The sequence below is a fragment of the Hemibagrus wyckioides genome, linkage group LG13 (assembly GCF_019097595.1).
Source record: "Hemibagrus wyckioides isolate EC202008001 linkage group LG13, SWU_Hwy_1.0, whole genome shotgun sequence".
NCBI classification, from domain to species: Eukaryota; Metazoa; Chordata; class Actinopteri; order Siluriformes; family Bagridae; genus Hemibagrus; species Hemibagrus wyckioides.
The window spans coordinates 12,494,874-12,519,812 of NC_080722.1; the positions used below are offsets into that span (position 1 = coordinate 12,494,874).

At 37.8% G+C, this 24,939-nt stretch overlaps 1 protein-coding gene and 1 long non-coding RNA gene across 5 annotated transcripts; one reads left to right on the plus strand and one right to left on the minus strand.

Annotated features, from left to right (window-relative positions):
• Nucleotides 1-105: 105 nt before the first annotated feature.
• On the plus strand, nucleotides 106-13,219 carry LOC131363722 (uncharacterized). Of its 2 annotated transcripts, none has more exons than XR_009206364.1 (3): nucleotides 106-383; nucleotides 3,081-3,195; nucleotides 13,078-13,219. It is a non-coding gene; the product is annotated as an uncharacterized LOC131363722 (long non-coding RNA). The 2 variants fall into 2 exon arrangements; XR_009206365.1 differs by having other exon boundaries at nucleotides 3,084-3,195.
• Nucleotides 2,497-24,706, minus strand: stxbp4 (syntaxin binding protein 4). 3 transcript variants are annotated; one of them, XM_058406546.1, is made up of 22 exons: nucleotides 24,527-24,706; nucleotides 23,361-23,434; nucleotides 23,080-23,175; nucleotides 22,929-22,998; nucleotides 22,637-22,711; nucleotides 21,313-21,404; nucleotides 20,811-20,919; nucleotides 20,328-20,460; nucleotides 20,103-20,209; nucleotides 19,787-20,015; nucleotides 19,043-19,121; nucleotides 17,950-18,044; nucleotides 17,434-17,530; nucleotides 17,180-17,292; nucleotides 16,422-16,511; nucleotides 16,145-16,210; nucleotides 13,018-13,194; nucleotides 11,691-11,801; nucleotides 11,547-11,596; nucleotides 5,801-5,943; nucleotides 2,856-2,913; nucleotides 2,497-2,637 (listed from the first exon to the last, which is right to left on the minus strand). In XM_058406546.1, exons 1-22 carry the CDS (start codon nucleotides 24,586-24,588, stop codon nucleotides 2,529-2,531), a joined length of 2,235 nt encoding a protein of 744 aa, XP_058262529.1. In that variant the 5' UTR covers nucleotides 24,589-24,706; the 3' UTR covers nucleotides 2,497-2,528. The 3 variants fall into 3 exon arrangements, 2 of the variants coding, with proteins under 2 accessions (XP_058262529.1, XP_058262528.1); XM_058406545.1 differs by having other exon boundaries at nucleotides 11,691-11,804; nucleotides 24,527-24,702; XR_009206363.1 differs by lacking the exons at nucleotides 2,497-2,637; nucleotides 2,856-2,913; nucleotides 5,801-5,943 and adding an exon at nucleotides 12,896-12,934 and having other exon boundaries at nucleotides 11,573-11,596; nucleotides 11,691-11,804.
• Between the last annotated feature and the right edge of the window lie 233 nt (nucleotides 24,707-24,939).

The window sequence follows — 24,939 nt, forward strand, 5'->3', positions numbered from 1 at the left end:
TGACCTACTTTTGTCCAATTAGAACGCGCGCGCCCGTGCGACTGCCCCTCGCTAGTCACGTTGAAACTCACGCGCTGCTAAGGAGAAGTGTCGCTTTAAATCAGTCTCAGGTTCATTTTCTGCCCAAATCACAAACAAGCAACGATAAGTGTGACGTTTATGATTTTTTTTTTAAACTTTGGTTTGTGGGCAGACGTCTATACGCAAGTGTATGAATTGTGTGAAGTATTTTCCTCTTTAGAAGTTTCCTTGACAACTGGTTGCTAAAGCAATAAATGTGAAAGTAGGTCGTGATGAGAAGCCACTCTGTTTGAAACACGACCAGCCACATGGCTAAACATGTGCAGACTGAGAGCTGCGCTCATCTCTATCTGGCTCAGCAGGTTTGGCTGTTGTTGTTGTTGTTGTTGTTGCTGTTGTTTTACCGTGAGCATGCAACTAGTTAGGTGAGAAGCAGTGTGTCATAACTGAGGAATGAAATGAAATGTAAATAGATAGGGTGGAGTTGAATTGTAGAGAAATTTCTAACCTATGACAAATCAAGTGAAATACTTACCAAACAGTGGCATCAGAACGCTTCAGTGTCTCTAAATATTTTATGCTTTATTCACATAAAAGACAGCTCATCATGCAAACTGTAAAGCATCTGATTTCCTCTCCATTTACTGTAACTTTAGTTTTGAATCTTTTAGGTCACAATTAATCTAAACAATATTTAGATCGTAGCTTTCCCTTATTCAAAAGTCACAGCTGATTTTAATTCATAACCCAAAGGGAAACCTGGAAACGATATATAATATATAGCACAAGACAAGGCAATGTTCAGTGCTTGATTTGAGGAATGTGTCTATTTTGTTGGCAGACCATCTTTAATTTGGGTGAGAGGGATGGTAGAGTATGTGTGATCTCTGTGATTTTCAATTCCTGGAAACAGATATATTTAACAACATGGAGAATGAGAGGGAAAAAAATCAATACGCATGGCCCTGAGCATTTGGTGTATTGAGTTGTGCAGCACACTCCAACTCAGAAATAGCTAGACCCGTTACACTCGGCACAAAAAAGTAAACTGGAAATGATCAGATTTTGTTGTCTGGTGTACTTTATTTCCTTCACAACAAAATCAGAATATGTTCCCAAGTAAAACAGGGAACATATCTAATTAAAGATCTAAACACATGGTTCTACTGTAAATCTGTAAGTAGGCATGTTTTAAATAAATAAAAGCTTTAAGTAAATCAGCACTTAGCAAAGCAAACCTTCAAGACGTGCTTTTCAAAAAAATATCAACATAAGGCTTAGGGTACATCCACACATGGAGCTGTATGTAGGTTCACATGTGTGCTATGCCTCTTTAACAGTTATAAAATCCACATAGGATTACAACAGACGAGTATTGCTTTGCTGTGTTGAGAATATCAGACTGCACAAGAATGAAATATGAAAGTAACTAGCACGGCGTAGTGAGTTATGGACAGTGTTCCATTCTTCTGGAGCAGATATTGAGAGCCAACCTAGAAAAGTCGAATAATAATAAAAACACTTTCCATTGCAGATTTGTTACTAAGCTAACTGTGTACTACGTGTATGCCAGGTAAAGGTAGAATGTATTTAAAGCAGGTTTAATGATCAGGTCTTGGATAAGCTCACTGGACTTTCTTACAGATTTGTCTGGTTATAAGACTGATTGAATTTTCTGAAGAATGGAAATGGTGAATGGGCTAGGTCCAAGACTTGGTGAAGAAAATTGGAAAACAGCGAAGGCCAGAATGGAATAACCGAGGACGTTCTTGAGATGGAAGAAAAAGAGGAAAAAAGGATTCTATAATGTGTGTTTTGGATATGTTTTAAACTTTGGTCCCTTTTCTGGGGGACCAGAATTAAGTATATATAGATTAAGTTCACAAATGTTAAAGTTTTAATTAGGAATAATAACAAACTGAAGGAGATTGTAGACAGTGTTGGATCAGATACTGTGAACAGCCACACTGCTGAGATCTGGCACTTGCTATTAATCTGGCATCACTTCCGAGCTTCAGTATAACTTGGGTATAGATAGACAGCACATATGTAATTGTTGCCAAATGCTCTGAATGAAAGTTGTATCAATATGCACCTCCGCCACTGTGTCTTCTAAAAAGAAAAGACATTCATGTAATGGCCAGACCACTGATTTTGTCTTAATTGTTTAACATAATAGAAGTTGCTAATAATGCTAATCTAAATCTTCAATAGGCAGTATCATGTCTCTCCAGACTGAAAAGGACAACAGGTGGAAGTAGGTTTAGGATTATTTTTATGGTATCTGTACTGCTAATGAGCAGTGCGTCTCGAGTCTGATTTTTCAAATGGCCCAGAAAATCATGGAAATGTGTTCGGATTTTATATTTGCAAAATGAATCAGATTTAAAATGAACCTACATGTAAAGTTATATTTAATGTCATAGCTTTAGTCTCTTTTTTTGTTTGTTTATTTGTTTGTAAAGCAAATAATCCTCAGAAAAAGTGCCATTGTTGTGAGACTGGGTCTAGCCTTTGGACTCTTCTGAGTTCTGTATTGGATTGTTTGAATCTGGTTCACAAAGACCCAAGGAGCTCATCACAGGGTGGGTCCATGATGTTGTCTGAGTCACATGGCTGTGGAAACAAAAAGACAAGTCACTCACACTTCTGGGACACTCTCTTTCTAATTATATTTGAAACAAGCCCCATGTATCATATCTAGTCAATTCGATCAAATTTAAACTCATAAAAATCCATTACATACTGAAAATGGTAAGAAAGGCTGCACATTAAGAAAACAACAAAAAATAATTCACAGGTTAAAAACATAATGTATCCTGTAAGTAACATACTTGATGTAGTATTTGGCTCCATTTGCAGTATATGCTTCATCCCAGCCATAGGGTAAACCTTAAAGAAGACAACATAATGGCGTCCTTATGATTCCATTTGTTTTAAAGCTGAAATCCGTTTATATGTGCCACACTTTTACTAAGTTGCAAGAGTGATCAGTCTGTCACATGTAAAAGCACATGCATCATCCATCTCAAAGTTAACGTTACTCTATTTGGTGTCAGCAGGTGAAGGCACGGTGGCACTCCATGTGCAATTCAAAACAACAGCCCTCCTAGTGGAAAGCACTCAGCTGAAACGTGAGCATCGCTCTCTAAGAGGTCACATGCAGCCCAGCGTGTGAGACACGTTTTCCTTTTTTTTTTCCCTCTTCCTCCCCCGCCATTCTTTTCACCTGATCCTTCAGCTCCTGGCTGATTATCTGTCCTCCCCTCCCACACTTCTACTGCCTCATCATCCTCTCTCATCAATCTATCTACTCTTCTTTGCTGCTTTTCCTGCCCTTGCCTCATTCAAAACTAAAGACTATGTGAATTAGAAGCCTTAAAGTAAATAAATGAACAGGGAACAAAAAATGCTACACTATAATCACACCATATTTGAGACAAAGGGAGTGCTAAAAATACAATTATCTTTCTTTCACTTTTGCATATAAAAACATTTTATAATAGGTACCCGTGTAATCTACACTTGCTGTCCACTTTAATAGTAACACGTGCACCTGATAATTTATACAGTTATCCAGTCAGCCAGCCATGTGGCAGCAGCACTATGCATAAAATCATACAGCCCATGAGCTTCAGTTAATGTTCCCATTAAAAAACAGAAAGAAGGAAATCTCTCTGACTTTGTACATGGCGAGGTTGTTGGTGCCAGATGAGCCGGTTTGAGTATTTCCAGGTTTGTCACACACAACAGTCCCTGGAATTTACACTGGTATACTAATATCATCAGTAACAATTGTCATTATATTATGTAAGGAGCCAACACCTTTTGATTTTTTGACTCTCATGTTTACTTTCATATTTAAAGTAGCTTTTTTATTTCTGAATTTGAGGAAATCATACCTTTTTCATTACCAAAGTTTTTTTAGATGAGCATTTACACTTGTACAGTACTTGAATAAGAATTATTTGTAATTCTACCAAATCAGCAATATAATTATGACTTATGACTGATTATATTTTGGGGAAGAGTGAAAAGTCACTTGATTCTTAAAAATAATCCGGTGATACATGCAATTTATGCATTCAGTTTGAATACATGAATTTTTGTTGACATTAAGAGTTTGATCCTGAGCTCAGGTTATAGTCTGTGAGGAGTTTCTGTGAATGTTCTCAGTGTTTCCATGTGAGTTGGCTTTCCAATCTCCTCCCAAAAACATGCGAGTTGGTGGATAAGATACAATAAATTGCCCCTAGGTGTGTATAAGGGTGTGAATGTGTGTGCAAGTGGCATCCTGAGATATCCTGGTTTCTTATCCATAGTGTATTCCTGCCTCAAGTCCAGTGTTTCTATGATGTGCTTCAGAATGAAGCAACTACTGAAATCAAGTGAGTGAATGAGAACAGTCTTTGACCATTTAAAAAGAGGCAAACTTCTGTTTGGACAAGCATGTATATGAGTTTGGCTCTGCTGTTCCATTCATCAACATTTAGATGTTCCTAATTCTATTCCTGGATATGATCCACCCTACAGACTTTCATGCCAACACACTTGGCTATAATTTCTATATGCTCCTAAAGACTGTGATTAACTGTACCAGGTGTGATAGATTAAGTAGGAACCAAACAGCTCAAAGGTGGTAGATCTTCTCAGACCAGCCAAGTACATCAGCATAGACATTAAATCCCCATTATTCATGGAAATATGCTATTTTAAGCACAGTGTTTCAACAATCGTACATGCCATATGTCAAATGCACCTACTAACTTTGCCTATGTAATTAATCTCAGTCACTGTATAATGGTATGAGTTCTATGGAAAAGAAAGACAGTTTAACACAAAATAACCCAAATAGAGTGTCTATTATTCCATATGCTACTTTATTCTTCATGATTCGGCTTAAAAAAATATCAATGGAGCAATTCATTTTTAGAAGTTCACATATTAACCAAAATTAGGTCATGATGACAACAAACATTTAAAAACAACATTTCTCTTCAAACCTAAACACTTCTGCAAAATTTACTGTACTTTATTAGGGAACTAACCAAACACAGTGCTTTTCCTCATTGAGAAATAATTAGTAAACTAGCCTACTGACTGATTCAAGGTGTGTAAATAAAACGCAAATTTCTGTCACCAAATAGGCTTTGCTTTAATAAGCCCCCTTCTGTTTCAATTTGACACTGTTGTCTGTGTCTTTGTATGGCGCCTGCTCCCTGCAGAGTGCTGCGTGACATCCAATGCTTTTGAAGAACCTGACAATTGCCTTTTCAGAGATTTGTATCCAGGCAACGACTGCAGCGCTGAGGCAAATCAGACCCGATGGGCGTATTGTACCAGGAAATGCACCTTAGATTGTGCTTCCTTATTGGATTGACCTAATTCTTTTCACACTATACACCAAAACCAGATTATGAGAATTTTCCCTGATTAGTTTATTCTATACTCTAATATGGTCTTTAAATGTGGTACATTGAAAAGGTAATTTGACCAATGCATTCAGTATCCCCAATAACATATGATTATGAGTGAAAATAAAAGATTGGACCAGATGATAGATGACAAGCAGCATACCTTTGTATCTGTAATATTTTTAATATCTAAATCTTAATATTCTACATTTTACAAGTTTATTCTTGTAAAAAAAATCTTGTGAAAATATTTCAAGACATGAAATATGACATCTTTAGCACACCATACATATTCTGCTAGTTTTGTATTGTTTTCTTTCCTTTTAGAATACTTTTAAGCTTTTAATTACTATCAAGTCACTTACAGTCCACTTCTATGATGGCTTGAACTGTGTGAATGAGCTCTTGAGCCTCCAGAGCAAGCGTGGAGGCCGTTCCAGACATTTCCCTCCCACTTTGTGTAGCCAGAGTTTGAGAGAGTGTAGCCATCTTTGGCTCACTTTCAGAACTGCAAAACACAAAAAAGTATACAGCAGCAGAATTATGTACTTATTTCCAATTCAGTAAAACATTAGGAATTCCTACGAGATTGTTATCATAGTAGTTTGTACTGTTCCTGATTTCAGTTATGGCTCCTTCAGAAGTGGAGAACACAAAAGGTGTATGGTTGTCCAGAAGATTAGGTATTCTATTTCAGAGTTGGTGTATAAATGAAACAATAGTTACTGCTTTATGCATATCAGTATCACCTTATTACCCTTGCTATGGGTTTTACATCAATACAAATTGTGCTCAAATATAAAATATCATTTGTTTCATATTCTGTCCTTTTCTGTTCAGACAGAGCATTCAGGGTCTCAGTAGATCCAGAGCTTATCCTGGGAATACTGAGCACCAGACAGGAATACATCCTGTCCATTGCAGGGTGCCATGAACACATACTCACAAACTTATTCACACCTATGGGCAATTTAGCATTGCCAATTCACTTACCAGCATGGGTTTGGGATGTGGGAGGGAAATCGGTTACCAGGAGGAAACCCATGTGGACAAGTGGAGAGCATGTGAAGCTCAGCAGATAGTAACCTATAATATTGTGTAGAATTACATCCAGGTTGCTGATTGAGCCAGAGACCTTGGAGCTGCACAAACAATGCAGATAAATATAAACCTCACTGGCTGCCCAGCACAGAGCTTCTATCCAAGATTTAAAAAAAAAAATGCATATATAAATACCTACTAAGAAGAAATGATTAAATCAATGTAGAATGTATGGAATTATTAGTTATGGTGGATTTCTAATGTAAATATGCTATAACCGTGGATATATACAGTTCACTGTGACCTGCTTCAGGCTTTCCTTCATCCATTCTTTTTTCTCTGAGCCTTTGTACGTCAATCTCAAACGCCGTTGTTGGGGGAAAAAAAAACTGTCAATTTTTTTGTATTATGTTTTTTCTTTATAAAAGCTATACAGAAATGACCTTCCTTTGACCTGAAAGGAACAAAAGCACACAGACCAGGCAGCATGAATGCTACAATGCATTGTCCAGCATGACACCTAACACAGAAAGTGTTACTGGGGAAGGGGCTTCATGTACTCAGGCCCACTGACACAGATAGAGAGTTATGAAACATAAAAATATTGCACAATCGCCACACTTTCAGGACAGCTTGCGAAATACTTCTTACCAATTGTAAGTTGGTTGTTTAAATGCATTACAGGCATATGTTACATTCTGTGAAGCTCTGAAACTTATTACATATTGTCTTGCTAAGGTTTTTTAAAATTATTTATTAGTTTTCTTTTATTTCATTGATTTACTCTCATTATTTTTCACCTGAAACATATACTAATATACATCTTTCCTAGCAAACAATTCACTTTCTCACTTTTCAAACAACCATACACACATTCTCATTATTTCAAGCATTCACACAATCTGGTGTCACCCAGAAGAGAATAGCTTCCCTTTTGAGTCCTCTCAACGTTTCTTCCTCATGTTGTCTCAAGGAGTTTTTCTGTGCCACTGTCGCCTCTCGGTTGCTCATTATGGATCTAAATCTACATCCAGATCCCTGAAAAGCCGCTTTGTGACAATGTCTGTCATTAAAAGTTAGCTATGCTATGCAAAGAAACTGACTTGAAGTGATTGCTCTCTGTAATATTTACTGTATGTTGTGCATCATTATACACATTTACAGATTGTATCTAATTATGATACAGTGACATCATCAACCAACCCTACAGCTCCTTTTTCTATTAGGAAATATAATAGCATTTTGTTTTGTATCAAAGAGCAAACTGCAGACCTATTTTGTCTTTACAAACATATCCCATTCTCCTGAACACAATAATGCACAGGGACACATCAACCATTGATTCAGGAGAGATGTTCATTATATATCTGTGGTTTGTGGCTTTTTTTCTTTCTTTTTTTTTCAAATATTTGCAATGCAACTTAGTTATTTGTGCTTTTTTATGAATCAGTGAAATTGCAAACAGGATTTTACTAGCAGTGAAGACACATGCAATTATTTTCTATGATAGCTGTATTCATGTTTGACGCACATGAATCAAATAGGGCTTTGACTGAATGTGATCTGATTATGTCAAATGAGGCATTTTGGGGATAAAGCTGTGGAAAGGTCTGCAGTAATTTTCAGTGATCACAAAATCCTGGAGGAAATGAATAAAAAAGTTGTTAAGACTTCGAGATAGGTATAAAGGTGATATAAGATGTTTTATAAACTTTTTCATACCTCATGTCAGATTATATACACTACTCACAAAAAGTTAAGGATATTTGACTTTTGGGTGAAATTTATGGAAAATGTAAAAAGTTCACACTACAGTGATATTATATCATGAAAGTAGGGCATTTAAGTGGAAGCATGCAATGGTGATTTCCTCATCTCAAACAATTTATTGAAACAAAAGCCAACATTAGTGGTGGGTATACCACAACAAAAAATATCAATGACTCAATAATTTGTCATGTGCCCTTGACCATCAATTACAGCTTGACAACGACGTCTCATGCTGTTCACAAGTCGACTTATTGTCTGCTGAAGCATGGCATTCCACTCTTCTTGAAGGGCGGCCCTCAGGTCATTGAGGATCTGGGGTGCAGGGTAACGAGCCTCTACACGGCGACTCAGCTGATCCCATAGGTTTTCTATGGGATTCAGGTCTGGAGAAAGTGCAGGCCACTCCATTTGAGGTACCCCAGCCTCCAGCAGCCATTCCCTAATGATGTGACATTGATGAGCTGGAGCATTGTCGTCCATGAAGATGAAATTAGGCCTGTGTTGTTCATGCAGGGGCACAATGACTGGATTAATGATGTTATTCATGTAGTATTGGCTTGTCACTGTACCATTCACAAGATGTAGGGCAGTTCTGTATTGAGTAGACACACCTGCCCAGACTGTAACACCACCACAACAGTGGCTGATACATAGCACTCTCCTTGACGTCTCCAACATCGTTGGCGGCCATCATTTCTGCTCAACGTGAATCGGCTTTCATCAGAGAACAGCACTGAGGCCCACTGGTCCCTCATCTAGTGTAAATGGTCCCTGGCCCAACGCCTGTGCCTGGTGGTGGTCAGGTACCATTGCAGGTCGTCTAGCATGCAGACCATGCTGATGTAAACGGTTTCGAATGGTCTGACGTGACACTTGGGTCCCTTAAATGTGCCTGGAGTTGAGTGGCATTCATCATCCGGTTCCGCAGGGCACTGTTCACAATGAAGCAGATATCAATGTGGGATGTGGCCAAAGGACGCCCACTTCTGTGCCTTTCTGTGACTCTTCCAGTCTCTCTGTATCTCTGTCGCAACCTGCTGATGACACTCTGTGACACTCTAAGCTCAGTGGCCACTTCCCTCTGAGAACATCCTGTTTGAAGCCTTGAAATTGGGAGGTACCTTTGATCAATTGTTAGGTGTGGTCTTGGTCTCATGATGTCAAAATGTGAACAGCATGATGAAGAGGACTTTTTAAATACCAATTCTAATTGAACCAGAAAATTTATTGGTCGATTCATGGATCAAACACCAGTTGTGAATTTTGCCGTTAAGCACCTTGATAGAGAACAGCAAGTTATGCAAAAAGTACTGAAACACTGAACAGTTGGACATGTGCATTCAAAAGTGTAGAGAAGGTCAAATTAAGTTCACCTGTAAAGGTTATAGTGCATCCTGAGATTTCACTCGAAAGTCGAATATCCTTAACTTTTTGTAAGTAGTGTGTATATATATACATACAGCTCTGGAAAAAAATAAGAGACCACTGCCCAATCTCCAGATATGAACCCTATTGAAAACCTCTGGAATGTCATCAAGAGGAAGATTGATGGTCACAAACCATCAAGCAAAGTTGAGCTGTTTGCTTTTTTGCAAAAAGAGTGGTATAAAATTACCCAACAGCAATGTGAGAAACTGGTGGAGAGCATGGAGCCAAAACACATGCAAATCGGGGTTATTCCACAAAATAATGATTTCTTAATGTTATTTAGCCAAAGCATTAACACAATTTGTTTACAAATTATTTGCATTTTGTTTTATTTGAGTTATTAAAGCTCTGCAATCAGCGTACGTCATGTCTCTTGGAACCTGTTAACGGCATAGGGTGGAGTATGACTGTACACACCGATCAGACATACTGTAGCATTATGAGTACTGAAAGGAGAAAGTGAATAACACTGATTATCCCCACATCACGGCACCTGTTAGTGGGTGGGATATATTAGGCAGGAAATGAACATTTACTCCTTAAAGTTGATGTTAGAAGCAGGAAAAAGGGCCAGGGTAAGGATTTGAGCGAGTTTGACAAGGGCCAAATTGTGATGGCTAGACAACTGGATCAGAGCATCTCCAAATCTTCAGCTCTTGTGGGGTGTTCTTGGTCTGCAGTGGTCAGTATCTATCAAAAATGGTCCAAGGAAGGAACAGTGGTGAACTGGCAACAGGGTCATGGGTGGCCAAGGCTCACTGATGCACTTGGGAAGCGGAGGCTGGCCCGTGCTTTCCTATCCAACAAACAATCTTCTGTTGCTCAATTTGCTGAAGAAGTTAATGCTGGTTCTGATAGAAAGGTGTCAGAATACACAGTGTATCACAGTTTGTTGCATATGGGGCTACATAGCCGCAGACCAGTCAGAGTGCTCATGTTGACCCCTTTGCACCGCCAAAAGTGCCAACAATGGGCATGTGAGCATGAGAACTGGACAACGGAGAAATGGAAGAAGGTGGCCTGGTCTGATGAATCACGTTTTCATTTACATAACCTGGATGGCAGGGTGCGTCACTTACCTGGGGAACACATGGCACCAGGATGCACTATGGGAAGAAGACAAGCCAGTGGAGGCAGTGTCATGCTTGGGCAGTGTTATGTTGGGAAACCTTGGGTCCTGCTATCCATGTGGATGTTACTTTGACATGTACCACCTACCTAAGCATTGTTGCAGACCATGTATACCCTTTCATGGAAACAGTATTCTCTGATGGCTGTGGCCTCTTTCAGCAGGATACTGCACCATGCCACAAAACAAAAATTGTTCAGGAATGGTTTGATGAGCACAACAACGAGTTTGAGGTATTGGCTTGGCCTCCAAATTCCCCCAGATCTCAGTCCAATCGAGCATCTGTGGGAGGACTTAAAGAATTCTGTGTCCTGTGTCAGGGTTTAGTTTAGAATCTGGACAACAAATTTTCAAAAGAGCCCCAGTCTTACATTATAGTTATTTTACTATATTTTATTTTACATTATTTACTTTTCCCAACAGACCTTTGTGTAAATAAGTTTTATATTGTTTATTTGTGAAACTTCTAGTAAAGTATTAAAAAATAAGATATTACCTCAAGTAGCATTTGGTAAAATTAAATATAATCTCCACAAAGGTTATAATTGTAGACAGAATTGCAGAGAATTCAAGCCCCATCTGCATACTTTTAAATTCTATTTCTGTAAGCAGTGCTATTATTGCTAGTTTTGTACCATAATATGTACCATATTGACTTCTGTTTCTAAACTTTATTTAGCTTTGGATAACATGCATCTCCAGCTGTTGCTTAAAAATGAAGGTGAAAATAAGCTCTCTCTTACCTATAAGACTTGGAAGATCCTTGATTCTCTGTTAGGAAGTCTTGGATGCCCTGGCAAAAAAGATCGCAGTTAATAATTATTATAAGTATTATTCAGCACAGGGAAATTTGAATATGATTGCACATGTTTTACATTTCTACATACCTCCACAAAGTGTAGAAGTTTGCCTGTAGAAATTTCAAAGCCTTTCTTTGCAACTTCACTTTTCCGCAATTGACACTCGAGCAAAGCAATCCGTTTCTTCAAATCCTGATCCTCCTGTGTCAAATATTGAAGTTACTAGAAGGTATTAATATTAACAGTCATCTAAAACCTTTTAGTTTTAAACAATCCAGTCTGCAACCCTGGAAAAATACAATCCCATCAGTCTTGACGTGTTTTCTCATGGTGTTTTCTTTTTCCTTTTTATTTGCCTCCATGAGCATAAATTGCATCAAATCTTTACATATCTACATTCTGGATTACACTGAAAAATTCAGAATTGACACTTTCTAATTGAAAAAAAATTGCTGCTTGTTCATTCTTTCTTTTGTCATTAAGTGAACTATGTTGTTGTTATACTTCAAATCTGAACTGGCCAAGCTCTAGTCTTTTCAGAACAGTGAATTGGTTCTTTAATGCTCTTTATTCACAGTTATTTTATGGATACGGATACATTACACAAATGTGTTGCTTATGTGTGGTGTCCAGTGTGAATCCTAGGTAATAGTATAATGGGAATATTCAATATAAATGGTAGGGGATTTGGGATAAAATTCTGAACATTATCAAAAGTGGGCATGCAGAATATTGTAGGATTTTTTTTTACGGAGCACTGTTGAAGGAAATGGTGGTTGAAGGAGTTTACAGAAGTCAAGGAACTAGAATGTGAAGTGCTATCACAGTCTACATGCATAAAGTTTCAACAAAACCCATTGACATTTTGTTCCTTCCTGCACTTCTTTTCCGAATGGTAAAGCCCAAAGGCAAATTCTACAATCTAGCAGTACTGCTACATCTTATTTCTTGTTGGATATTCACTTTTGGACAATTTTCACTACTATATATTAAATTTATTTTACTGTATTTTTTTCTTATTATTTTTTGTGGTGTTTCCCAGGTCTGAATGCAGGTAAGCTCTTCAGAGACATGAAGCATGTCATTTTTTTCCCACTTTCCACTTACACTTTCCATTTGGAGAAAATTGTGATCTCACAAATACAATAACATAAATGAGATTCTTCTGTGACCTGTGGGGCTGCTAACCAGATTTTTCTTCATTCACCCACGTCACACAGCTAGATCACACTAAAAGCCTTCACTGCACTTCAGCCCAGTTACTGAATAATACAAAGCAAACAGTGACCTACTTTTCACAGTACAGGAGAGAGGGAAAACCTGAGCTGGATCTGAGCAGGGAACAGGAAGTGGGAGTTAGAGGAGTGGGCTAATGCCTTTAGCTGGGAGACTAGCTTTTTTTCCTGGACTCTACCTTGGGTTGGTCTGACTTTTCTGCTCTCTGAGACTTCATCTCTGCTATCTCTTCCTCCAGGAGGTGGATGACCTCTTCGTAGTCCATCTCTATCCCCCGTGCCTGCTTCTGCGCAGCCTCAGCCAGCTGGACCTGGGTCTGCAGAGATCTTCTCTCATCCACAGCCGCTTTTGCCTCCTGCAGCAGCACAGTAAGAGTCAGAACGATGCTGCTGGGAATGCACAGAGTATGGTGCTGAGGGGTTATTCCCCCAACACAGCACACTCAGCACGCTGCCTCACTCTCTCAGACTCTCCACATGCTCCCAGCATGACCAAGCACTGCTCTAGATCAGCTACAATTCAAACTTTTTGTATATAGAGCCTAACTCTTTGGTTTGTAGAAATGTGTTGATTTTATTTATTGAGAGGGTGTGGGCAGAGATGGAAAGAAAACTATTAATGCATACCAGTGCAATGAATATATTCCCAAACAGCGCTTAAAGCAGGAATGCTACAAGACTTGTTCAATTATACAGCACTGAAGTGCCACATTGCTGAGTAATGAACAGGTAATACTGAGTCATTTTTCTGGTCCTTCAATTTCCTTTTGAATCAGCTCATGCTAATCTGATGCACATGCCACCCTTACAGACAAACACATACACCTTTACGGATTCAGCTCACATTTGTAGCTTGTGTAAATCGTTTAAATATCTGTCTGTAAATATGGCTTCATTTTAATGCAATCAGCAATAATAAAGACTTTTCTATAGTACATAATTAAAATGTTGTACAGTCCAGGTCAATACAGGGCTGGTCAATAACCCTGTGACCAATGTTTTGAAAAGATGCACCATTTTTAAGACTATTTGTACACATATATACAGATATCCACAAGTGAACAAGGAAGATCTCATTTCACAAATTATCCCTGTGCACAAGATATTTGCTATTAAAGAACTACATTAAGGGCAGGAAAGATCTCTGCAAAACTTATGCAGAAGCTGCCAACAAGTCCAAATAAACCATAAACTCCAGTACACCAACCTTTTACACAGTCACGGGTCTCTACTGCATATTTATTTTTATACAACACATTGCTTTTCCACGATAATACCATGCAACTCTTTAGTAAAACTACTACATGGATATACAATTCAACATACACAGACTAGTTAGTATTCAGAACCTTCAATACTGATGTTTATAACTATTGGCTATTACAAGTATGCCATAGCAAACATTCCCATTATGTTATAGTTATAGCTAGGACCATGAAATACATTTGTAATTGCAGTTCTCAAGTTATATACAATATACAAAAGGAACAGTTTATTTGACATCACAAAGAATCAAATGGAGACACCTCATTCCTGAACTGCATGCCCATTCTCACATGGGTCACAGCTCACCCCACACTCACACACACACGCACACTCACACACAAATATACACACACAAACACCTTTCAGTGCTCAGGGGCCCTGGTGCAATGCGTGGATGGCACACTCATCTCCAAAGGGAAAGCTTAAAAGCCTGCTGCTCCTCTGCTGGGCAGCCTGTCTGCCTACCTGTTACTCTAATGGCATATATAGCACAGAGAGCGTGGGTGGGGGTGAAGAGAGCAGAACGGATTCAGAGAGGCAGATCCAGGTTTGAAAGAAGCACAGGCTTTTAAAATAAATCTTCACTTCCTCAAGGCTGGGCTTTCAGCGCTCCCTCATGGTTGCTTTCTCTCTCAGCTTCGGGAAGTAATGGAGCTCAGTGTGGTGCTGAGATCACAAATCCGTCACTGTGTTCAGCATGACAAAAGTGCAAAGGCAGATTGCTTTGACCCAGTCACATGGTCATGAGGGCACACAGCTTGGATTGGTCCTACCGTTCAAAAGTTTGACATTATCGGTTCATTGCATTCAGCACACATTATTTTATTCACTCAAAACTTCCTATACAATTAAAATAAACATGACACCACATGTTACTTTAGATATCTCATTTACAATCTGTCTACTAGACATTATTATTATTATTATTATTATTATTATTATTATTATTATTATTGTTGTTGTTAGTGTTTTTTAATTCTATTATTATTTTTTATTTATTTTTTTTCTATTATGAATGCAATAAACTATTTGCACTTTTAATTAATTGTTTTTTTTATACCTGTAAGCGTTTAGAAATATTGTAATATTCATATAATAATACAATAAAACTGTATTTTTATCTCTACTTGCAACATATTTATCTTTATATTAAAAAGAACAGTCATCCCTTAAAAATACCTTTAAATCTTTAAATGGCAATAAAAATACAAAAAAAAAAAAATGGAAACATGAAATGCACTGAAATATTACTGGCAACAGCAGAAGGATACGAAAAAATACAAAAGAAACACATAAATCTCTTTTTTGGACCAAGTGACTGTGAAAATGAATAACGTGGTACATAAATTACCCACTTAGCTACATTTATACGTCTTCTCTTCATTGGTGGATTTCAATAACATTCCAACAAGAGCTTCAATATGTATGTGACAAAATAAACTCCCACAAACATCTGACCGAAAGTCTTACATAGCTTTGCTCAATAACTCTCCGTTTTTCCATCAGTCATTAATAAAATCTTCTGGTGTTGATAAATAATGATGTTTAATTACTGTTGACATACTAATGAATTTGATTTATGTAACAGATTGAACTGATAACGCCACTTGGAGATGACTCCATTTTCATGACTCACTGAAGAGAACTATTTCTACACACAAGCTCCAATCTTTACAGTGCCCTACACACTCCAACTCCCACATACAGTGGGTGGTACATGCCTCCTGAACCCAGGACAGCTTATTCCCTCATACACACAATGCTAGATTGGAGCATCTAAGTACAGTGTGAATGAGGCATGATATAAGCAAAAACTATAGTCAAAGCATTACACAGAAATATGTCAAAAATATTGTGTACACATACTTTGTATCTTCCGTGCTAGCCACCTCACATGAAGCTGATATTTTTAAACAGAACAGGATTTACTGTAGAACACCAAGGCAGTTGGAGGACAGCTCCCTCTAGGGGCACTTTGGAAACTTTGTGCCATGTAAATATAACCAGGAAATAATCTGATGAGAAGCAACACACACTCACCTGCTTGATTTTATTTAGCTCCTGCTGCATTTCCTGACACAGGGTCTCAGACTCAGCCAACCTATCCTGTTGGGGTTAAACTTGAATTTAATGAGTAATCTGTGAATAGTTATAGACTTTAAAGGAAAAAAAAATCCATCCTGAACCACTTGCATATCTTTATAATTTACTTGCTTCTCAGTGGCATGCAAGATTTTTCCATTAAATATGGTAAGAATCTGCAGAAGACTGCACAAACCAACTGCATGTTTACACAAACTTATACTATAAATTTCACCTGCAGACTCTTTATTTCTCTTAAGGCTTCAATGTGATCTTTTCTTATTCGCTCCATCTCGTCCAGGTCATCGGAGTCAGATGTTGATACCTCAGAGAAGACAGAGGAACATATTAAAGGAAGTCCACCATGTTTGAACTGATTGTATATCAGTGCTACATGTCATTAGCTACACTTGCTGGGCCCCTGATCAAGGCCCTTAACCTTCTACTGCTCAGTGGCATAAATGAGATAAATGCTCTGTATAAGGACATTTATCAAATGTCATAAATGTCAATATTTTTTGCCCTATTTCTCATCATTTTAGTCATTTTCAATTCCAACCCTAGTTGGAATAGTTAGTTAATAGTTAATAGTTAATTAGTTAATAGTTAATAATTAGTTAATTAGTTAATAGTTAATAGTTAATTAGTTAATAGTTAGTTAATAGCTAGTTCTCCCCTTATGCACAATAACTATTAACCAAGTTTTAATAAACGCTTCCTACAACTCTGTATCTGAACACATGTGGAGGAGACATGAATATTATACATTTGCTTACAGACATCTACAATTAGATTAGTGTCACTCAATCCGCAGGGAAGAGACAGCGACTTCTTACCCAAAGAGAAAATAACATTAGAATAGATTTCCCAACCTAGTCAGCCGTACCAGTTATGCTCCATACATATTGTTATAAGCTGAAAAGCTTTAATATTTTCATATCTATTGGAACACAAAATGTTAGATAGTAAAATTTGTTGTATAAAAAAATCTACCTGCTGGTTTGATGAAGAGTCAGTCAGATCATCAGAAGTGATTATGGATGTTTGCTGTCGCACACCTGATTTGTTCGTCAACTTCAAGAAATCCTTTGTCAGAGTTTCAAAATCTGATTTACAGCGAAACAAATCTAATTACATCCCATAGTCTAATGTTTATGTAGTGCCTTGCATTTAAATGATCACAAGTTTTCATTTTAATTTGCTATGACTTGCAGAATAGGGCTAATGATAAATCCGAGATTTCTCACCTCCACATGCCACTGTTCCCCCTTGGTCCACCTGGAGTCTCTCTCTCAGTATCTGGAGCTGAGACTCAGTCAGTTTTAAACCCAAAACCTCCAGTGCCTGGGAATATAACAACTGTCCTGTTACAAAAACTAATTTCATTCCTTCCTTCTCAACTCTTTTTTTTCACATTCCCATCAATTTTTTCAACATTTAGTTTTTTTAAGTATAAAAATAAAACTACTTTAAATGAAACTTAGTGAAATAAGCAGACAAAAATGTCATGGCCTAGTGTGACTGAACAGGGTGAAAGCTGCTGAACAGCTGCTATCACATTTTCCCATTACTGCACAGCAAGAGCATACTAATGACATGTATCAACTTTATAGCATCCAGCAGAGTCATTAATTTGTTTCCACATGATACACAGCAGTAATGGCTCAGTGTAATTGAGAGCATGGGTTTGCAGAGTGAAATGTTATTGTCTGCTGGTTAGTTCACCAGCATTTGGCCCAGCTTACATGAGGTAAGGAACAAACCTGCTCCAGCTTCTCCAGTTTGATTCGGCAGCTAGATGTGATGGAGGAAGCCTTCGGCTGAGTGACAGTGACTGTGGTGGTGAACTTACAGGCATCTGAAGATGAAACAAGATGAAAAGTATATATATATGGATATTCAATCCTAATGCCATTGATGCCATGATGGCATTCTAATGCCATGTTAACTATGCCTTGAAAACTACAGTATTGTAAGTGTGTTTTAGTCTCTCATCATTTGACAAAATGTAAATGATTTTATTTTTATTGCTCTGAGCAGCCAGCGGCACAAAGCACTTCTTTACAGAGATATGAGAGATTGCTGAGTAACAGCAATCAATGTCCTTTAAATATCTGTCTCTCCAGTTATATCAGAAATCAAGAAAAGGGTCTAGCTAACCACACTGACATCAATACTCTAACAATAGCCTGGAAAAATATACATTATAGTGTATTTTAGTGATCAATGTTTCTAGTGATTAATTCAGGGTTTGATTAATATAATATGTGCACAAAATGAACTGAATGTTCTGCCCATTTTATAAAACTGGCATAAAACTGACTCCAATTTTCCAGATTAATCCTCCACTGATTACACAGGCTTTTTAGGACTTACAAATATGTTCTGTCCAGCATTCTCCACCCTGTATGCCTTGTGTAATGTAAGTCCCTCAGGTAAAGAGGTGTCAAACAAAAACTCGGTCATACCATTCCTCAGTTGCACAGTTTGTGTCTGACCTGAACTGACCTCAGGTTATTTTTGTCTTATCCTGGAGGATTATACTGAAATAAATTGTTAATAACTTCCATTTTAGTCTTCTCATATTAAAAATGCTATAACCTGCTGACTGGATTATCGTTCATAATAAACACTCATCAGTGCATTCTGAAGGCTTGTTCTAGATGAAAGGTAATCCAAGTTATGCATAGGTAATATCTCCTGCTCCAGAGTATATAATGTTCAGATTTTTAAAAAATTATTATTATTAATGCTATTCCGAAACATCGGTTAGAATGCGAACATTCAAGCATAAATATATAGAGCTAATCCATTTCCTATTCAAGTGAAATGTTTGGTTGATACATTGCTAAGTACCAGAGTTTTCCACTGTGGTGCAGGCACTGTCAGTGGTAGTGACTGAAGGAAGCTCTGGTTTTACTGGTACTGCTCGTACCTACAACAGAGAGAGAGAGAGAGAGAGCATGAGACATAGGTCTTAAAGAATTTAACTGTTAGCCAACCTTCCTAGAGGAGGCTACAGAAGCTGATGACCAGCCTAAACGGAATATCTCTTATTAGCTGTGATGAAAACAGCCGCACTGGCTTTTTGAAGAAGGGACTGAAGACCCCTGGCCTGAACATATCATAATAATTTGTTATTTCTATGATCATTATCCTCACCAGGTACGGTACTGTCAACAGTTTTGTGCACTGTATTATTTTAAATAAGCATTTTGTCTAAGATGAGTATTTTATGACTTCTGCATTTATTATTTAGCAAATAAAAGACATTTCCAAACATAACTTTTCCATCAAGAATTTACTGTTGCAGAAAAATGTCAGTAAAAAAGGTAACAAGTTACACAGTATACCAATTCTTCAAGAGTTGTCACACCAGATGCTGAATCTGTTACTGTTTTTTGCTCTTTATAGTAAATTTCCTTTTAGGTAAAAATGTGTAGTGTCATTATTTTTGAAAGTATCTGTTCTTTACAACATTTCTTGAGTTGCAGAGTATTATCAATAAATGATTAACAAATGTCCAGTTTAATTAAAGTCCTCAAGGGGAATGGGATTCTTTGTTCTGTCAAATCTACATATCCAACCCCCATGTCTTACCTGAGTAAGTTTAACAGAAGGCAGAGTCTCACTTCCAGAGATATGGGTAGGATTAATTTTGGGCATTAATCCTCCTGGCATAGTTACAGCTACTCCCCCAAGGGCCAGTGGTCTGAGCTGGGAACCTGCAGTCGATAGGGGCTGCAGGGAAATGGGGCTGTGTGGACCACTGCTGGAGCCAGAGGAAGACCTCCGTCTGATAAACGCTATTTCCACCGTTGGGTCAGGTCTTTGTGGACGTCACATGCAAACAACTTTAAACACTTTGCAGTATCCAGACACAAATATGAGTATGAACATTGCAAAAATGTCTTACCTGAGCTTTGTTCTGGTTAATATGCTTTTGGCCTCCTCATATGTAACTCCAATTAAGGATTCTTTATTGATTGATACGAGTTGATCTCCTGCTTTTAGTCTTCCATCCTTACATGAAAAAAAAAGCAATTATGAATTTTATTACTCAAAGTGATATGTATGTTATTACTCATTTTCTGACGTGTATAATAATCTAAAATCTAAGGCGAGTGGTGTGGTGTTTCACCCTTTGGCAGTCTCCTCCTGGCATGATCTCCTGAATGAACACCATTGGCCCTTCTGCACGGTTTGCTCCACCTTTAATGACCAAGCCTAGTCCTGTTCCCTTTGCAACACATATCAGCTGAATCATGCAGTCGCTGGGGGAAGAGAGAGAAAAAAAAGAACGACAATTGTGACCAATATAATTACTTACAAGCGGATTCATTTTTCTGGCCTGAACTAATCTTTTGCAGGATTTTCCACCTTTGCAGGACAAACATCTGTCATGGCAGGAACACAGCTTTTCGAAAACACTCTATGATTAACTTAGCAGTCTATTCATTAATACCTGGGATAGTTTTGAGATCTTACAGTTAACAGTTGAAAAACATACAACAAAGAAGTAACACAAGGAAATGCAAATAAATGAAAACAGAAAACAATAAAGTTAGCTTATTTCACATGTAATGATTAATATTAATGCAAATTTCCACTGTACAGATCTTACCAGCAGACCTGTGGAGTAATTGGGTTTGTGCTACAGTCTTTTGGGCTCAAGATCTGCGGACTTGTTGATCTGGATGATGATGACGATGATGCCGTGTCAGTCAATTTACCTTAAAAAGCAATGCATAATTAGTAATAAATTGACATTCTGTGCTTTTATTGACAAATACAACAACAACAACAACCACAAGCCTTCTATAATCTGACAGGATGTAAGTTGTTTGCTCTTTCCTTTGGCTGTAGTTGAGTGCACTGCAGGAGGTACACAGGTTTGGCCCAGAGGGATTAAATGCCTTGTTGAAGGGCACAGTGGCAGAGGTAAAGGAAAGGTCACTTAAATCTGAAGCTGTGTGGTGCGTCATGTTGTCTACTTAGCACAGTGATACTAAGTGTAGTTTTAGTCTAACGGTGAATGAAGACTCTTTCTTGGTTAAGAACTTTAAAAGCAAAACTTATTTTCATCAGTTATTCCAAAATGTTCTAGATAAGCATAATGAGAATACCTGTGGAGAGAAGAGTAGGAGAAATCCTGCCCACTCCTGTGCTTGTATTGCTGTTAGAGCCATATTTCTCCATGAGCTCAGCAAACTCTTTCCTAAGGACATACACATGGTTGATCTTTCATAACCGCTACATTCATTTTTCTTTTTCTTTTTACAATGGTCACAGAGGTCATGTCCGAATGGAGCAGTTACATGTTCTGAAGAAAGCAGTCCACATCAGCATCAGATGTTTTTACTTACAGCTCATCTCAAAGCATTTGCAGCTCATGTCTACTTACAGCCCACCTCAAAACTAAAGAATGGTGCGCTTTCTAATCTGATGTCAAATTGTATTACATAAAATCTATGGCAGAAGTTTAAAATAAAGCTTTAAACAGTGTAAATTAGTATTCATTGTGTGATTTGATCACAGTTGTTTCAGCACAAACTTATACTTATTTGAGAATAGCTCTGACTAATCACATTGTTTTCTTTCATAAAACACTCAAATAAACAGAACAGTAAATATAACTTATGATTTCAAAACTAAAAGAAATGAATGACTGACTGTATGAATGAAAGCATGAATGAATCAAACAATGAAATGTATAACACATAAACTTTACAACACAATATAGTTGTATGTGAGTAAATCACTGACCAGGCAAGCATACAGTTTGAAACAGAGACATTTTAATGATCAGTTGTCCATTAGAAGAAATGTTCCTCTTCATAGGATAGGGATTGTTCTTATTCTGCACAGGTGGCATCTGATTGACCGGTGGCCCTAATATGTCAAGATGCATCCAGCTCTAGCTGACTGTGTGCCACAGAGAGTCTCAGTGCCCAGCACAATGCCAGCTCAATTAAATCAACTGAACATCAGCAGATCCGGACAGATGTCCTTGATAGCAAAGTCTGATTGTTATACAGCAGTACACTAGAATATTATCTGACACTGGGTGTGTGCTCAGGAACATTTTCCCAATAAAGCAACAGCTCGTAAGAGGGAAGAATCGAAAGAAAATGCTACAACAGTCTTAATTAAACGTAAGTCTTTAATGGACTTAATGTATTAAGACTATTTTTAAACTTATAAAAAATGAAGAGGCTGTGTTCTCAACCACTAACAGGATTACTGTAGATGATGACCTAAAAAACTCACATTTCACAATCCAATTCATTTTGTTTTTATTTTTTAGTTATGATTTGCCCAAATCATAAATGATCTCAAACTCACCTAACAGAACTTTGGCTCTAAACCAGAAAAAAAACACATTCATGTTTATAACATGGACCAAGGATTTAGATAAATGAAATAAATCATTAAAAGCATGAAGCATACCTGGACTCCTCATCACGGGCGATCAGAAGAGACATGTGATTTGTGGCTGATGCCATGCGAAGAATCTCCACTGCCCTGACAAAACACAGCACAAGGCTTTCCTTCATTCCCAAATACAGTATATAAATAATATCATTAATCTTTGTAATTACTGTAATTACTGAATTAATTACTGATTAAGATATAAGTTGTGCAGTATTTTAAAGAATATATATGAGCAGAAATTCTTCATGCATGATGTTCATATTCATCAATATTGCATTAATCATCTTCAATTTATTCAAATTTATACCTTTCATTTGTAACACCTGCTAAATTCATGTTGTTGACATCTAAAATGAGGTCGCCTGCTTTAAGTCGTCCTGGCAAAAATAAAATAAACAAATTAGTTATTTCAATTATTTTTCTTTCAAGTATGCTATGGGTGTTAAAGTCCGACATACCGTCCTGTGCTGCAATGCCACCCGGTAACACTCGCTTAATGAAAATCCCAAATTCTTCACCACTCAGCTCTCTGTAACCTCCAATAATCTTCACCCCTGACAGACAAAAGCAAAGGTATGGGACACCTCTTTGTAATTACTGTTCTCATCGATGTAATTACCTTAGAACTAATGTGAATCATAGAACTGAGAAACAAAATGTGTTCATTCTCTATTTAATCAACTACTAAACTGATGGCCAAATAAATGATTGAGCTTTTTGAAACTGTTTTAGTTCTCACCAAGTCCTTGTCTGCAGTCAGAGAATTCCAGTCTTTGCACAGCACGGTTGATGCCGTGGGGACCCATGATTGTCCTGAAAAACAGCTTTTAGTGGTTATCCTCGAAATACATTTGCACAATGTGGAGCAAAAAGATGGAAAATGAGTCAAAAAGCTAACTTAAAATTTCAAACAGCATGGGGTTTTAAATAGAGTTGACTGATTGCTCTGGAATTGAGAATCACTACTGATTCATGATTTAAGGAAGATAAATGCTCATATTGAAAAAGTGTGCCTCCAATCTGTCAAACAAGAATCTGATTTGTGTTGAATTTAATCCCGATCATAACAGTCAGAAACACTATTCTGTATGCTATGAACGCTGTAGGCTGTCGATGGTGGTGCTTTAAAAACAAATATGAAATACAGATCTTTAAATGTTTTTAATGTTGTGTGTAAGCATTGTAAACCAATTTCATTTTAATGCTGTGTACTTATTGGTGTGAGTGAATCACGAAACATAGCATTGCATATATTGCAAGTTTGGATAAACTGTGCTGGAAATAAACTCCAAAGCTAAGATGGTATGATCAGTGTTTGACCTGCTGTGTTTGAACTCTCCCTCAGGTGAACTGTTCCCTCCTCCAAATGCAACACATACATTCTAGTTTAATCTCAGCGATAGAATCAGCACATGCGACTGCGCTTGCTGTAACAGATTGTGTTGCAGGAGATGAAGCATTAAAACTGATCACTTAACTAAGCCACGTTGGGTTACACACTGAGGAACCATGCTGCATACATGTCTAGAATGCATCAGTTCAATCCTGCAAAATTACACCACTGTGGATTTCTGTCCCAAAATACCTTGTCCTTATGTAGAAATGAGTACAAACAGATTGTGACTGCACTCTGCTTTGAATTATTGTAGGTATTCGGAATCAAACAATGTGTGTGCATGCTTAAATCCTACTTCAACTCCATAAACACTGCAAATCCTCTTTACCTACACATGCTCTGCTAACCTAACCCTCACAGTCATTCACAGTCAACCACACTGCAACATTCTCAACCCTACCAAAGAAGATTACAATTATATCATGAGGCAGGAGCAATATTAGACTCAAAGACATCCACGGCTTTGCCAAAACTAAAGGCATTCTATGTTAAAAACAAGCACAACCTACCAGTAGAGCAGGGATAGTCCGTCAAAGTGCTCTGCCTCCACTGACTCTGGAAGCAGTGGCATTGCACGTCCAAAAACAGTGGATGAAATATTATAGAGGCAACCTCATCACCAGGTCGGGGGGATGACAGTTCAAATCAGGACGGTCCAAGATGACCGAGACGTAGCAATCTAGACAGACAGCTACAGACACGCGCCTACCTATCCACTAATCTCCCCTGATACCCAGCAGTCACATGGTGTGCTTTACCTCCACTGCCACACTGCTGACAATGTGGCTCTCTCTGCAACTATAACTAAGCAGGAAACAAATATCAGGCTGGGAATGTTAAGAGAGTATTTATTGGTCAAACACATCTATGAGACAGACATTAAATATATCAAACTGTCTTATGATAAAAATTGCATCTAAGC